Below are 17,888 nucleotides of genomic sequence, written 5' to 3'. Positions count from 1 at the left end.
CTGCATGGAGGGGTATGGGGGCCTGCATGGAGGGGTATGGGGGCCTGCATGGGGGGGTATGGGGGACTGCATGGAGGGGTATGGGAGATTGTATGGAGGGGTATGGGAGACTGCATGGAGGGGTATGGGCGCCTGCATGGAGGGATATAGGGGAATGCATGGAGGGGTATGGGGGCCTGCATGGAGGGGTATGGGGGCCTGCATGGGGGGGTATCGGGGACTGCATGGAGGGGTATGGGAGATTGTATGGAGGGGTATGGGAGACTGCATGGAGGGGTATGGGCGCCTGCATGGAGGGATATGGGGGAATGCATGGAGGGGTATGGGAGATTGTATGGAGGGGTATGGGAGACTGCATGGAGGGGTATGGGAGACTGCATGGGGGGGTATGGGGGACTGCATGGAGGGGTATGGGAGACTACATGGAAGAGTATGGGAGACTGCATGGACGGGAATGGGGGACTGCATGGAGGGGTATGGGGGACTGCATGGAGGGGTATGGGAGACTGCACGGAGGGGTATGGGCGCCTGCATGGAGGGGTATGGGAGACTGCATGGAGGGGTATGGGAGACTGCATGGGGGGGTATGGGGGACTGCATGGAGGGGTATGGGAGACTGCATGGAGGGGTATGGGGGACTGCATCGAGGGGTATGGGGGCCTGCCTGGGGGGGTATTGGAAACTACATGGAGGAGTATGGGAGACTACATGGAGGGGTATGGGAGACTGCATCGAGGGGTATGGGGGCCTGCATGGACGGGTGTGGGGGCCTGCCTGGAGGGGTATGGGAGACTGCATGGAAGGGTATGGGAGACTGTATGGAGGGGTATGGGAGACTGTATGGAGGGGTATGGGGGCCTGCATGGAGGGGTGTGGGGGCCTGCCTGGAGGGGTATGGGAGACTGCATGGAGGGGTATGGGAGACTGTATGGAGGGGTATGGGGGCCTGCATGGGGGGGTATGGGGGACTGCATGGAGTGTTATGGGGCCTGCATGGAGGGGTATGGGAGACTGCATGGAGGGGTATGGGGGACTGCATGGAGGGATATGGGGGAATGCATGGAGGGGTATGGGAGACTACATGGAGGTGTACGGGGGACTGCATGGAGGGGTATGGGAGACTACATGGAAGAGTATGGGAGACTACATGGAGGTGTATGGGAGACTACATGGAAGTGTATGGGGGCCTGCATGGAGGGGAATGGGGGACTGCATGGAGGGGTATGGGAGACTACATGGAAGAGTATGGGAGACTGCATGGAAGAGTACGGGAGACTGCATTGCGGGGTATGGGGGACTGCATGGAGGGGTATGGGGGACTGCATGGATGGGTATGGGAGACTGCATGGAGGGGTATGGGAGACTGCATGGAGGGGTATGGGGGACTGCATGGAGGGGTATGGGGGACTGCATGGATGGGTATGGGAGACTGCATGGAGGGGTATGGGAGACTGCATGGAGGGGTATGGGGGACTGCATGGAGGGGTATGGGAGACTACATGGAGGGGTACGGGGGACTGCATGGAGGGGTATGGGAGACTACATGGAAGAGTATGGGAGACTACATGGAGGTGTATGGGAGACTACATGGAAGTGTATGGGGGCCTGCATGGAGGGGAATGGGGGACTGCATGGAGGGGTATGGGAGACTACATGGAAGAGTATGGGAGACTGCATGGAAGAGTACGGGAGACTGCATTGCGGGGTATGGGGGACTGCATGGAGGGGTATGGGGGACTGCATGGATGGGTATGGGAGACTGCATGGAGGGGTATGGGAGACTGCATGGAGGGGTATGGGGGACTGCATGGAGGGGTATGGGGGACTGCATGGATGGGTATGGGAGACTGCATGGAGGGGTATGGGAGACTGCATGGAGGGGTATGGGGGATGCATGGAGGGGTATGGGAGACTGCATGGAGGGGTATGGGGGACTGCATGGAGGGGTGTGGGCACCTGCATGAAGGGGTATGGGAGACTGCATGGAGGGGCATGGGAGACTGCATGGAGGGGTATGGGGGACTGCATGGAGGGGTATGGGAGACTGCATGGAGGGGTATGGGGGACTGCATCGAGGGGTATGGGGGCCTGCATGGAGGGGTGTGGCGGCCTGCATGGGGGGGTATTGGAAACTACATGGAGGAGTATGGGAGACTACATGGAGGGGTATGGGAGACTGCATCGAGGGGTATGGGGGCCTGCATGGAGGGGTATGGGAGACTGCATGGAGGGGTATGGGAGACTGCATGGAGGGGTATGGGAGACTGCATCGAGGGGTATGGGAGACTGCATGGATGGGTGTGGGGGCCTGCCTGGAGGGGTATAGGAGACTGCATGGAGGGGTATGGGAGACTGTATGGAGGGGTATGGGGGCCTGCATGGGGGTGTATGGGGGACTGCATGGAGTGTTATGGGGCCTGCATGGAGGGGTATGGGAGACTGCATGGAGGGGTATGGGGGACTGCATGGAGGGATATGGGGGAATGCATGGAGGGGTATGGGAGACTACATGGAGGGGTATGGGGGACTGCATGGAGGGGTATGGGAGACTACATGGAAGAGTATGGGAGACTACATGGAGGTGTATGGGAGACTACATGGAAGAGTATGGGAGACTGCATGGAGGGGTATGGGGGACTGCATGGAGGGGAATGGGGGACTGCATGGAGGGGTCTGGGGGACTGCATGGAGGGGTATGGGGGACTGCATGGAGGGGTATGGGGGACTGCATGGAGGGGTATGGGAGACTGCATGGAGGGGTATGGGGGACTGCATGGAGGGTCATGGGCGCCTGCATTATGGGGTATGGGAGACTGCATTGAGGGGCATGGGGGCCTGCATGGAGGGGTATGGGAGCCTGCATGGGGGGGTATGGGAGACTACATGGAGGGGTATGGGAGACTACATGGAGGGGTATGGGGGCCTGCATGGAGGGGTATGGGAGACTGCATGGAGGGGTTTGGGGGCCTGCATGGGGGGGTATGGGAAACTACATGGAAGAGTATGGGAGACTACATGGAGGGGTATGGGAGACTGCATCGAGGGGTATGGGGGCCTGCATGGAGGGGTATGGGAGACTGCATGGAGGGGTATGGGAGAGTGCATGGAGGGGTATGGGCGACTGCATCGAGGGGTATGGGAGACTGCATGGTGGGGTATGGGGGCCTGCATGGAGGGGTATGGGAGACTGCATGGAGGGGTATGGGAGACTGCATGGAGGGGTGTGGGGGCCTGCATGGAGGGGTATGGGGGCCTGCATGGAAGAGTATGGGAGACTACATGGAGGGGTATGGGAGACTGCATGGAGGGGTATGGGAGACTGCAAGGAGGGGTCTGGGAGACTACATGGTAGTGTTTGGGGACTGCATGGGGGGCTATGGAAATGGGGGACTGCATGGAGAGGTACGGGAGACTACATGGAGGACTGAATGGAGATGTACAGAGCACTGAATGGAGATGTACAGAGGACTGAATGGAAATGTACAGAGGACTGAATGGAGGTGTATTGAGGACTTCAGAGAGTTGGCAAGAATGCATCTTCTTCCTCAGGAGGCTAAGGAAATTCAGCACATTCGTAAGGACTCTCCCCAACGTTTATAGCTGCACCATAGAAAGCATTCTATCTGGCTGCAACAAGGCTTGGTACGGTAACAGCTCTGTCCAGGACAACAAGAAACTACAGAAAGTTATGAACACAGCCCAGACCATGACACAAACCAACCATCCAGCTATCAACTCCATCTATCGTTCTTGATGCTGTGGAAAGACAGGGAACACACATTTCACTGAATATAGGTACATGTGACAACAATAAATCAAATCAAATATCGTACGTGGGTCTGAAAGGGTTAATATAGATTAAGTGTTATAAGGACAGCCCACAGAGACCATGACATGGTGGGACGATCTGGGAGGAGTCGAACAAAAGATCAGATCCTTCTAACAGTCTCTGTTACAATGGACAATACATCCTTCTAATGTGTAAATAATCACTGAGAGGCAATGAGCTCCACCCTGTTTATTAGAAGAGATTCTGGTTCCAGATAGATAACAGTTCTCAGGGCCCTTGTATATCGAGAAGATTGTAAGTAATTGGAGTTATAGAATTTAGTGTAAAAATGTATTTAATCTGGTGTTTTTAGGGAAATTTTGCAACATACACATTTGTTAATTTTACACTATGGAAAGTGGCAAATGTTTTCTTTCCAAAGCAGTCGACGTAAAAGAAGCCACCTTGTACAGTCGCACAGCCGCACTTATTCTCAGAACAGTACCACACCAGCCTATGGGTCACAACAAAGCAACTGCATTAGAAACACTTACATTATGCTGGAATTAACAAAGAATTAATGCATAAATATGAGTGAGTAAAAGCTGGATTTTTAATAATTTTATGATTTAATATTAATGATGTTTTGTTTTATTGAAAAGGCTGTTAGTGTAGAAGAGAGAAGTTGTCTCCAGTCTTATTCAGCTAAAACTGCCCTTGAGACTTAAAGCCAGGGATACAACAATGATTAGAGGCCTGTCATTCTGAGATAGAACAACAGACAGTGCAAAAATAAAAGACAATTTATGCAGATGGGAAAGTCGATTAAATTAACCATGCACACATTATGAGCAGGTTGGTGTTAAACAGTAAGTTTTAACTAACAATGAGCAATGGGCCAAATGAACTACAAAACAAGGGTTCGAGTGGCCACATTGTAAGTGCTCCCTATATCCTGGGGGAAGTTGGAGTGTGTTCCTGGACCAGGTTGGGTTTTGCTCGATCAAAGGGATGCCTTTTCGAGTTTAGCAACTTTCAAAGACAGGAGTCAGGGGATTTTGTCCATGTGAGCACTTGAGGTGTTTTGTATCAAGGAAGGAAGTGATTTTGTATCCAGGAGTTAGGTTTCAGACCCAGTTTGATGCCTGTCTTGTATTTATGATGAGGATAACTGGACAAGTGAATGACAATGAGGAGAGGGACACTTAGTACAGGACTGAAGGTCTCATACCTGAATGCACACAGGATAAGGAATAAGGGAAATGAGATTGTGATGCAGATCAAAATTTGCAGGTATGACATGGTGGGCATCACAGAGACTTGGCTGTAAGGGATTCAGGATTGGGAGATGAATGTTCCATGATATACATCCTATCAAAAAAAGGCCAGGTAGGCTGAGGGAGTGGTGATGCCTTGTCAGTAAAAAATGAAATTAACTCAATAGTAAGAAAGGATGTAAGGTTAGAAGGTGTAGAATCTGTGTGGGCAGAACTGAGGAACGCCAAATTTAAAGCAAAACCTTCTTGGAGTTATATACAGGCCTCCAAACAGTATTCAGGAAGTGGGACACAAGATACATCAGGAAATAGAAAAGAGGTGTTGGAAAGGCAAAGTTACAGTGATCATGGGGGATTTCAATGTGCAGGTAGATTGGGAAAATCAGACTGGTATTGGATTGCAAGAAAAGGAATTTGTGGGATGTATACTGATGGCTTTTTGGAACAGCTTGTGGCAGAGCCCACTGGGGAACAGGCAATTCTGGGTTTTGTGTTGTTCAATGAGGCAGACTTGATAAGGGAGCTTAATGTGAAGGAACCCTTAGGAAGCAGTGATCATAATGTGATTGAATTTACTCTGCAATTTGAAATGGAGAAGATAAAATCAGAGGTAACGGTATTACAGCTGAATAAAGGCAACTACAGAGGCATGAGGGAGGAGCTGGGTAGAATTGACTGGGAGAGGAGCCGAGCAGGAAAGGCAGTGGAACAGCAATGGCAGGAGTTTCTGGGAGTAATTCAGGAGACACAGCAGAGATTCATCCCGAGGGAAAAGGAAGCATGGTACAGGGAGGATGAGGGAACCATGGCTGACTACGGAAGTCTGGGATAGCATAAAAGCAAAAGGGAAAGCATATAATGTGGCAAAAGGCAGTGGGAAACCAGAAGGTTGGGAAGCAGACAAAAACCAACAGAGGGCAATAAAAAAAAGGAGCGAGAAGATTAAATATTGAATTATGTATAAAATATATTAAATACTTAGAAGGGAGTAAGGCAAATGATGGAAAATGACAGACCGATTAGCCTAGCCTCACTCGTGGTTAAGATCCTTGAATCCATTATGAAGGATAAGAGTTCTGAATAGTTGTAAGTTTATGGTAAAATAGGGAAAAGTCAGCATGGTTTCATCAAGGGGAGGTCAAATCTGCTAGAATTCCTTGAGCGAGTAACAAGCAGATTAGTCCAGGAGAGACAACAGATTTTATCTGCCTGGACTTCAAGAAGGCCTTTGACAAGGTGTTGCACAGGAGGTAAGGGCCTATGGTGTTGGAGTCAAGGTGCTGGCATGGATAGAAGCCTGGCTGTCTGGCAGGGAGCCGAGAGTGGGATGAAACGGTCCTTCTCAGGATGGCAGCCAGTGACAACTGGTATTCTGCAAGGCTCAGTGTTGGGACCCCAACTTTTCACTTTATAGATTAATGATCACAATGAAGGAACTGAGGGCATTCTGGCTTACTTTCCAGAAGATACAAAGATAAGTAGAGCGACAGGCAGCATTGAGGAGGCGGGGTGGCTGCAGAAGGATTTGGACAGGTTAGGAGAGTGGACAAAGAAGTGGCAGATGGAGCACAATGTGGGAAAGTGTGATGTCATGTACTTTGTTAGGAAGAATAGCAGCATGGACTATTGTCTAAATGATGAGAAAATTCAGAAGTCTGAAAGGCAAAGAGACTTGGAAGTTTTAATTCAGGATTCTCTCAAGGTAAACTTGCTGGTTGAGTCAGTAGTTAGGAAGGCAAGTGCAGGAAAGGCTTTTATCTTGAGAAGACAAGAACATTAAAGCAAGGATGTACTTCTGAGGCGCGAGAGGGCTCTATAAGGTTCTGGTCAGAACACTTTTGGAGGATTGTGTGCAGTTTTGGGGAAGGATGTATTGTCCCTGGAATGTGTTCAGAGAAGCTTCACGATAATGATCCCAGGAGTCAAGGGTCAAAGGTCAAGAATAGCTTTTTTTGTCTTTTCTACCATATACAATTGATACAGAAAAAATGGGGCAGAGTTCCTCCGGGACCAAGGTGCTACATGGACAGGACAAACTGCACGATCATACACAGGGTAGCATAGAGTACATAAGAAGTGCAAAACACGCAAAACAGCAAAGTAATTGAAATGAAATAAAAATTACCAGGAATTAAAAGCTGAACATATGAGGAACATTTGAGGATTCTGGGTTTATATTTGATAGAGGTTAGAAGGATGAGGGGGGATCTAATTAAAACATACAGAATACTGAATGGCTTGAACAGAGTAGATGTTGGGAAGATGTTTCCATTGGTAGGAGAGACTAAGACCCAAGGGCAAAGCCTTAGAGTAAAGGGAAGACCTTTTTGAATGGAGATAATTAGAAATGTCTTCAGCCAGAGAGTGATAAATCTGCAGAATTCACTGCCACAAAAGGCTGTGGAGGCCAGGCCATTGGGCATATTTAAGACTGAGATCGATAGGTTTTGAGTATCAAGAGGGTATAGGGTTACAGGGAGAAATTGGGAGAATGGGGCTGAAAAAATTATCACCCATGGTTGAATGGCAGACCAGACTCATTGGGCTGAATGGCCTAAATTCTGCTCCTCCGCCTTATGGTCTGATAACATTTTTGTCTCTTGCATATTCTTTCAATTGAGTTTTGTTGTCAGATGAGTCAGCATTTCTTAATGAAACTTAACACAATCAGAAATTGTTCACTACTTCAGAGTCCCTGTCTTGTCTCAGGTATAGATGAGTTTAAACAAATTTATCAAATCTAAACTCTGTAAGCTTGCTTTTAAAACTGACAAAGCATTTGTGGCAGCACATACAACATGTGTTTCACCTCACTGTACACTAGTGTGTGGAAGGATATTCTAGAAAATAATGGAGGCAGACTCATTACTGACTTGTATGGAATAGTTATGTGGACTCTTCATTAACAAGGGACTCAATGGGAATAGAAAGTAGGTGGAAAAGAGGATTAAGGCTGTAGCCAGATCAACCATGAACTGATCAAATGGCAGATCGGACTCAATGGCTAACTCACCTACTCTTCATTCATATTTGTTTGTTCACAGGTATCCCAGAGAGAGAGCAGAGCAAACTCACTGTCTCTTTGTCACATACGCAAGAGCGGGGAGATTGTCCCCACTGTGTCAGTGTCACATACTTTGGGGAGAGGAGACTGACCCCACTGTATCATTGACCTACAGACAACAGACCAATCAATCTGTGTCTGTAGCAGATCACCAGGACTGCCAATTGAACATACACAGTCTGTATCACAAAGATTGGAGAGAGCAGACTCCCCTCACTGTGTCTGTATCACTGACCCCACGGAGAGTGGATTGGATGGATTCTGAAACTGAATTATTCAATCCAGCTCATCATTTACTTAATTTCCCCATTTGGGTAAAAGGGTATTTTACCATGTTCTTCAGCTGTTTCCTAAACTTAGTCTGGGTCACGACATATATACAAGTGTTTGTGCAGCAACTGAGGAGCTGGAGAATGAATCCGATATCTCGTACAAAATAATGTAGATGTATGGCCCGATACCCCATCTGGCTCAGACGTTTCCATAAAGAGTATACAGTGAACACTGACCGTAACAGGATGAAATTCCCTGAGATAACAAACAATAAAATGATGGACTTCCTTCGAGTCCCTATTTCTAGGTCACTGGGATTCTCCCCACTGCTGTGAGCTCGAAGTCTCCTGCGGGCTCTCCTGGCCATTAAAATGTACCTGACACTTAAAGCATTGAGCAGCAGAATCAGAACAAATGGCACTGCTGGGTTCAGAATATAATGAAGGCACTCGATTGTTCCCCAGACTGGAGATGACAGAATATCAGTTGGTACTGAACAAAACCAGGGCTGATTCCTGAGCAAATACTGAGATGTGAACATAAAGTACCAGAAAATGTTCTTCAAACCACTCAGCACAGTCACTGTTCCCAGAATCACCGCTGCCGTCTTCTCAGTACAAAATTTAATTTGCAGATTTGGGCAGCAAATGGCCACATATCGATCAAAGGTAAAAGTGATGGTAAACCAGACAGAGCAGTCGGTGGCTGCATAAAGGAAGACAGCGTGAATATTACAGATGGGGATGGACCGTAGGAAACGAAACTCTCTCTTATAAACAATTGGAATGTGTCTCAATAGCAGATCGAGGATAATAGCCAGTATATCTGCTGTTGACATCGCCACCAGGTATCGAGTAATACATTTTGAAAGACCACACTTTCCTCGTAACAGAATTATAATTGTTATGGTGTTCGCTGTGTGGAAGAAAAATAAACAGGAAGATTAATCAAGCTGGTAAAAAGGTTACAAATTACAGAGGCATTGCGTATTTTCTGTACATTTCCCTCTTTCTAAAAATTTATTGAGCTATTTATACCCATTTTCATGCATTGTATTAGATCCAAAAAATCAGCCATTAATTAGTAACTCATGTTTATGATGAAACAAAAAATAAGGAAATGTAAGAGATGATGTGAAGAGTGACACCATGCTGACAGATTATTGAAGTGTAAATAAGGAAATATCACAAAGACCATGGAAGGTATGTTTCAGTTTCTGAAGTGGAACAGAGATCAGTGACCCTGTATTGGGGTGGAGAAAACATCCAGGTTCCTGTTCTTCATCTTTACAGAGTCATTCAGAATGAGTGTGGAAGTTTCAGCCCAAGTTCCCCTTCATTCGTACCTCGTGACCATGGTGGGTATCAGCACACATGTCCTATTCCTGATTATTATCCAATGAAGGTGGATTAATTCAGCAATATCTTGTTCTATGTTATCCTCTCACATCTACTCAGAGGTAGTTTCCTTGTGTAGCTGATGGCCTATTGATTTGAGATGATAGAGGTTGCTACTTTGGAAGATTCTATGAAAGGGCTCTTGGACATCTTCGACATGCTGCACATTGCTGCTGAGGTGCATTGATGGTGCAAGCTGGCAATGTTTGTGGATGTGTTGCCAGTCAAGGGCACTGCTTTATTATCAAGTTTCTTGAGAGTTGTTGGAGCAGATCTCACCCAGACAAGTAGGGAGTCTTCATTCACACTCCTGACTTGCCCTTTGTAGATAGTGGGCAGACTTTGGGGAGTGAGGTATATATGTCACCCATCTCTGATATGGTCTTGTTACACTGGTAACTGGTACAGCTCAGGTTATGGTCTATTGCAACCCCTCTCCCCCTCCCCAAGGATGCTGACACGAAGGAATTCAATGAAATCAAGAGAAATGATTGCAATCTCCCTTTTTGGAGATACCTGACACTTGTGTGGAGCAAATGCTACTTGTACAAATGTTGTTACATATGGACATTGTGTCTGATAGATGTTGGAGATCAGAGTCAAAGAGTGTGGTGTTGGAAAAGCACAGCTGGTCAGGCAGCACCAGAGGAGCAGGAGAATCGATGTTTCATGAACTGTGATAAAGAGCTTACGCCCCAAACATCGATTCCCCTGCTCCTCGGATTCTGCCTGACCGGCTGTGCTTTTCCAACACTACACTCTTCAATAGCATCTTGACGAGGCAGGAATGTTAATAAACTTTGTGGAACTATCAACATAGATCTTGAATTCTGACCTTACGATGGAGGGATTGTCCATGATGAAGCAGCTGAAGATAACTGGGCCAAGGACACTTCCCTGAGGAATGCCTGTACGATGTCCTGGAGCTGAGGTGACTGACTTCCAACAACCACACCCATCCTCCAATGTGCCAGGAATGACTCCAACCAATGAGAGTTTCATCCCATTTCTCATCATTTTAGGTTTCCTTCAGGTCAGACTTGGTCACTTACTGCTTTGATGTCAAGTGCAGTCTCTCTCACCTCACCTCAGGAGTTCAGCTCCATTGTCCTTGTTTGGATATTAGTTGTTATGAGGTCTGGTGCTGAGCAACCCTGCAGAGCTGGACACCAGCGAACAAGTTTTTGCTGAGTGAGGGCAGCTCAGTAACACTCTTGATGACACCTTCCACCGTGTTGCTGCTAATTGCGATTAGACTAATGGAGTGGTTTTATCTGGATTTAATTTGTTTTACTCTTCAAAATTTACCCATTTAAATACCTATATTAATAGGTTGTAGCCAGTTTTGTAACTGTATTGAACAGTTCAACTCAGGGCATGGCGAGTGTTGGACCCATTTACCACTGACAAGGTATTTTCAGGGCAATTACTTTATGCAGTGCCTTAGCTGTTTCTTGTGTTAGCTCCTGGTGAGCGCTGGAGAACCTCTATTGAAGCACAATCCACCATGCGGACTACACACCCACAAAAGTAAAAGGGAGATGGGGTTTAATAATCACCCAGTTACCAGAAGGAAGCCATTCAGCCCATCATATCTGCATGGGCTGTCTATACGTGTTGACACAGTGGTGAGCACTTGGCTTTTTTCCATTACCCTGCAGATTGATTCAATTTTAATAATCATTCAAGTTCCTCTTCATTGTCTCAACACAACCCGACCAAGGGTCCTTCTCCATCAACTGTCAAGTTGATTGGTTATTAGGAATGGAAGCTGAAAATGTATTATTTGTCAGAAATGGAAACCATACTTTCTTTCACAGGATATCTCGTGATCCAAACTTACAGCAATATTCTATTATTTTATTAGATCAGGCTAAACTTGTGGAGAGATAAGTGAACATTTCAGGTTGATGCTGTTCCATTAGCACTCCCAGCCTTTTCTGTTCTTATTTCGGATATCCAGCACCTTCAGTTTGATCATTTTGTAAGTTTCCATTAATATTGGCAGAATGGACCATGTCTCTGATGTCTCAGGAACTGTTTTGAGGGACCTCAATACAACTCTGAGAATACTTTCTCAGCCTTGTGGTGAATGGTGAGATTTACAAAGAGTCTTGGATTGCAAACCATCTCAAACTGGTCTTAGGTCACTGTACCTCAGTGTCAGAACGTGGTGATCATATTCTTCAGTATAAATTTGTATTCCATTTGTAATAAAGCTGGAGAAGTGAGATGGATATGCTCAACTGAACATTAGTTACAATGTTGTACAAGTCATGTGATGCAGTGTGTTGATGGAAAACAGTAATTCAGAGAATGTAAAGATCCTTTATTTCAAAGCTGATAGAATGTGGATTTGCATATTAACCAGTGAGATCGCAGATGGGAACAGCCGAAATAGTAATGAAAAGGGGTATGTTCATCATAATCTCACAAACTGGTCATTTTAATAAATAAACAGCAAGAAAAACAGATTTCCAAACCAGAGTATTATCACGGAAAGGACAGTTAGGTAACAAATTAATCAACTGATTGAGTAGATACAGAGCTTTACTCAATAAAACACAGAACCAAGTGGCAAACTACATAAAGTAATGATTTGTAAGACACTAAACATACATTGTGAGGGAAAGGCAGCGATAGGCTGCAGTTAAGTGACAATGTTGAGGACTGTAGCTTGAGGACCGGTCTTCCATTGTGAATGGCACAACGGACCACTGCCCTTTGCTCAGTATCACAACTTTGTGTTTGTTGCAGGAAATATAATCAAGTCTGTGAGATATTTGAAAACGCCCATTATACCCATGTGGTTGTGGAGCCAATCCAACTGAAAGTCCCTTTCGATGAGCTCTCCCAACTTGGTGTGTATTTGCAATTAACCTGACAGCGAAGGTCAGAAGTTATATCAGTTTTAATCAGATTAAAGTCTTTACAGTCAGGGCAAGAAGGAAAAGATAAGATGATAGAAAGCAAACAGGAAATGCTGGAAATTCTCAGCAGCTCTGGCAGTGCCTCTGGGGAGACAGAGTTAACATTTCAGGCTGCTAACCCTTTGTCAGAACGGGAAATGTACTGAAACAGGATTTAAACCAGTCATGGAAAGGAAGGAACAACAAATGAAAAGATCTGTGGTAACCCGGGAGACAGGAGACATTAGATGGGAGAAGGGATGAAAACAAAAAGCAAAATGGGATTGTACCAGGACAAGTGAAGGAGTAAAAATTATAAATAGGAAAATCCAAAATCATCATCAAAGATGCTTCCCAAAAAATGTAACAATGTTTACATTTAACACTGAGGTCAACAACTTCAGATTAAAAACTCGAACCCATTCTTTGGTTGTGACAGTGATAATTTTACATTTATACTTCTTCAAGATATATATCTTTTCTCTCCTTACCATTGTGCCTTTCATAACAATTCTTTTTGTCCTTTAACCTCTCCTGTCTTCCACCCAAGTACAGACCTTGCCACGTTCTCCTCAGTTATCTCATTTCCCTGCCTAATTTAAATAAGCTGCTCTGACCACTCCCAGTTCTGACTCCAGGTCTCTAACCTGAATTCCTGACTGTCCCACTCTCCATGGATGCTGCCAGATCTGTTGAGTACTTTGAGCACTGTGTTTTTATTTCAGGTTGGCAGATTCTGTGGTATTTTACTCCACACGGGGAGTTAAATGTTGGACTGGCTGAAAGATTCCCTCACCGCTAATAGGCCGGACAGAAATCCATTTCGACAAAGCTATGATTTGAAATCAGTCTACTGGAAAATCAATGAAAATATAATCACAATTGTCACTTCATTGTAAACCAGGGAAGTGGTACATCAGGTATGGAGCAAAAGGAACACCTGAGGATGAGACATGGGTTTCCTCAGTAGATTGAGGAGTAAATAAACTAACAGGATCATATTGAATGGGAAAAAAAAAAGATAACTCTGAATCATTGAGGATTGTAAGAAAGTTCAGGTGGACTTTAACCAATCTTGTGTTGAATCGATATTTTACAGACTGCAGGCTTACAAAAATCAGTGCTCCCCTATTTTGGCACTGGGGCTGGTGAGGTACACTCATGGTTCTAACTCTGCATTATCGGGCAGCATTTCAAACTTTGATGATATGATACGTGGAAATAAGTATGGAAATTGTCTCAGAAATCAGGATCCATTGACAGGCAATGAAATGAGTAGACACATGACAAATGTGTGAGATAATGCATTTTGCTCAGAAGAATACTTATTATCTGGGTGCACACGTGATCACAGAGGCCAGCAGTAGCTTTGCAAGTGACGAGACAGAGTTCTGTAAGCCCACCATCAGGTTTAGACATTGGACGCTCTCGAACAGTCGAAGGTATTGTTTGGACTGTGCCATAACTGTAGTCTCAGATGGTCTCTGCATTCTCACTCATGTTGGTAACTGCACAGAGGGCTTAGCCAGGCTGGGAACAGTGTAAAACAGCCCACTGTTGCCATGGCAGATGAATGCAATTGGGTATATAGTGGGGTCTATAATGAGGGATTGGTTTCTGGTTGATGTTCTCTCCTGTCAATCCTCCTGCCATGTGTCCTCAGCTCTGGGCCATAGAGTCATAGAGTCATAGAGCACACAAACAGACCTTTCAGTCCAACTGGTCCATGCCAACCATGTTTCCTGAACTGAGTACACCTATTTGCCTGTATCTGTCCCATATCCCTCTGAACCTTTCCTATCCATATACCTGTTCAAAATTGCTTTAAATGTTGTCATTGTCCCAAATACTAACACTTCTTCTGGTAGCTCTTTCCATAGAAACACCACACTTTGTGTGATAAAGTTGTCCCTCAGCTCCCGTTTAAATCTTTTCTTTCATCACCTTAAACCTATTCCCTCTGGTTGTGAACAAGTTTGCCAAATGCCTTCTTCACCACCCTGTCTACCTGTGATGCCAGTTTCAAGGTACTATGTGCCTGCATCCACTGGTGTCTCTGTTCGACAACTCTCCCCAGGGCCCTATCATTAATTGTGCGGACTTCTTCGTGTGGTTAACTACATGGGGGTGGTGTGGAGGAAGGTGTATTGAAGGTGGGGTTAATCAGGTCATTCAATAAGCTTGTGTTGGAGTAGACCTTCTCCAGTACAAATACAGGAACACTCTCTCATGGCCAACAGTCATGGTGCTGAGACACTTGACTGATTTTGATTTTGTTAGACATTGGTTTTGATGTACTGAGCAGTTTGGACAAAAGAGGGACCACGGGTCACTTGGAGCATGGGAATAGTTTGGCGCACAAGCAGTGAAACATGTAACTAGTCCAGGAAAAGGCATTATCCAGGCTAGTTAATCGTAATTGAGCAACAGTTTTGAGAAACAGTGTGAGGCACACTCTAGAAGGCTCCAATTTGACCAGATCTCTATTTTTTTTCTGCTGCCAGTCTTGAGAGAGCATACTTGTTTCCTCCTGATGTAGCAGGAATGGTGGTGGTGAGTGGGGTGGTCGGATATGTTGGTCAGGATGAGGAACTGAGAAGGTGAGTTGACTGAAAAGGTCCCTGTGATGAGACACACTGTGGAAACAGTGGCTATTAGAATCAGTGCCAGGAAAGAGCATGAGGTTGACAAAGCTTGGGTTCAAATCTGACCTATCGGAAGGATGTTGTGAAAGTTGAAAGGGTTCAAAGAGGATTAACAAGGATGTTGCCAGGGTTGGAGGATTTGAGCTATAAGGAGGGTCTGAATAGGCTGAGGCTGTTTTCTCTGGAGTGTTAGAGACTGAAGGGTGACCTTATAGAGACTTATAAAATCATGAGTGACATGGATAGAGTAAAAAGACAAGGTCTTTTCCCTGGTCTGGGGGAGTCCAGAACTAGAGGGCATAGTTTTATGGTGAGAGGGGAAAAAGGTAAAAGGAAATTAAGGGGCAACTTTTTCATGCAGAGGGTGGTACATGTATGGAATCAGCTGCCAGAGGAAGGGTTGGAGCCTGGTACAATTACAACCTTTGGATAGGTATATGAATAGGAAGGGTTTAGAGGGATATGGGCCAAGTCTTGGCAAATGGGACTAGATTAGGTTAGGATATCTGGCCAGCATGGACGAGTTGGACTGAAGGATCTGGTTCCATGCTGTACATCTCTCTAACTCTTTGACTCCAAATGGATTGGTAAGATTCTGAACAATCTCACTGATCCTCATGACTTGGCCAAGGATGGGGTGAGACTCAGTGGATCGGGGTTAATGACAAGAACATTAATAAAGTGACACATGATTTAAAGATCTAATGAGTGGACATATCCTCAGCAGAAACAACAGCAACAGCAGCGAAGAGGACAGAGGAACTGGCAGGGAAACTCATACAGTTAATGGTAACTTTTAGAGTTAATAGCAGGGTCGAGACTTATCAGGAACACCAGCAATAACAAGGATGGGATAGTAAATGTGTTGAATAACCAGGAGTATATCACGGATCCGATTTGTTAATGACATCAAGTGGTAATTTGCAGAAATATAATCAATTGTTGCTGAGAAACTCCTGTCCATTGTTGTAAAATTCCGATCTTCTGTGTTCAGATTCCAACCCATGGTTGTAAAATTCCAATCTATTGTTCTCAGATTTGAATCTCTCTTCTCCCGAGCTCCCAGTCTCTGGAGCTGCCAGACCCTGTTAGTGCTGGGGGTGATGCTGGAGGTGATGCTGTCACTGATACTATAGCTTCGTACATTGTAAGGAATTTGTAATTAATAGACAAGGGAAACCCTCCTGGGAGACGTCTATGATTCAAGGAGTTTGACATTAATTACAGACACTGAACAAACAGGATCAGTTAACCCCTTACAATTCAGTAAAGTGTTCCCCAATGGAATAAGGTTTGTACCCACGTTGGACAGCATGTACATGAGTTACTGAGAGAAGGAAAGATAAAGGCATTGACCATAATCTTTCAATTCTCTGGAGATATTGAAGTGGTTCCAAAGAAATGGATGGTTACAAACAATACACACCTGTTTCAAAAAATGTGAGAGAAATAATTGCTGTTCCTCCATCCAATCATAAGGACATAAGAACTAGGAGCAGGAGTAGGCCGTCCGACCCTTCAAGCCTGCTCTGCCATTCAATAAGATCATGGCCTCAGCTCCATTTACCCACCCTCTCATCATATCCCTTCATTCCTTTATTTTTCAAATAATATCGCCCTTCACTTTAAAAACGTTTACTGAATTAGTGTCAACTGCTTCCCTGGTGAAGGAATTCCATAGTTTACCAACCCTCTGGGTGAAGAACTTCCTTCTCAATTCAGTCCTAATTCTGTTCCCTCTAATCTTGGGGCTATGCCCTCTCATCCTAGTTTTACCTGCCAGTGGAAACATCTTCTCAAAAACTATCTTAACTATTCCGTTCATAATTTTACATGTTTCTATATGATCCCCCCTCATTCTTCTGAATCCCAATGAATACAATCCTAATCCACTCAGTCTCTCCTCATAAACCAACCCCCTCAATGCTCGAAACAATCTAGTGAACCTCCTCTGCACCCCCTCCACTGTCAGTAAGGAGACAAAACTGCACACAGTACTCCAGGTGTGGCCTCACCAGTACCTTGTATAGGTGCAACATTATCTCTCTGCTTTTAAACTCAATCCCTTTCGCAATCAAGGACAAAATTCCATTTGCCTTCCTAATAACTTGTACCTGCAGACCGACCCTCTGTGATTCATGCACAAGGACATCCAGGTCCCTCTGTACAGCAGCATGCTGCAACGTTTTACCATTCAAGTAATAATCTGTTTTACTGTTACTCTGACCAAAATGGATGACTTCGCATTTATTAACATTGTATTCCATCTGCCAGATTTTTGCCCACTCACTCAGTATATCTATGTTCCTCTGCAAAGTTTCACCATCCTCTGCACACTTTGCTCTGCCACTTATCTTAGTGTCATCTGCAAAACTTTGACAGCCTACCCGTGGTCTCCAACTCCAAATCATCGATATAAACTGTAAATAATTGCTGTCTCAATACTGATCCCTGAGACACACCCCTAGTCACTGATTGCCAAGCAGAATATCACTCATTTATCCTCAATCTTTGTTTGCTTTTCGTCAACCAATCCGCTATCCATGCTAATGCT

At 45.4% G+C, this 17,888-nt stretch overlaps 1 protein-coding gene across 1 annotated transcript; it reads right to left on the bottom strand.

Moving 5' to 3' along the window:
• Positions 1-8,399: 8,399 nt before the first annotated feature.
• LOC148148581 (putative G protein-coupled receptor 139) lies at positions 8,400-16,340 on the bottom strand. The gene is made up of 2 exons (XM_087992321.1): positions 16,163-16,340; positions 8,400-9,301 (listed from the first exon to the last, which is right to left on the bottom strand). Exons 1-2 carry the CDS (start codon positions 16,338-16,340, stop codon positions 8,400-8,402), a joined length of 1,080 nt encoding a protein of 359 aa, XP_087848447.1.
• Between the last annotated feature and the right edge of the window lie 1,548 nt (positions 16,341-17,888).

The sequence above is a fragment of the Chiloscyllium plagiosum genome, unplaced genomic scaffold (genome assembly GCF_037043375.1).
Source record: "Chiloscyllium plagiosum isolate Xiang-an unplaced genomic scaffold, Cpla_swu_hap1 HiC_scaffold_12, whole genome shotgun sequence".
In the NCBI taxonomy this organism is placed as follows: Eukaryota; Metazoa; Chordata; class Chondrichthyes; order Orectolobiformes; family Hemiscylliidae; genus Chiloscyllium; species Chiloscyllium plagiosum.
This window is presented reverse-complemented; position numbering and strand designations above follow the sequence as displayed.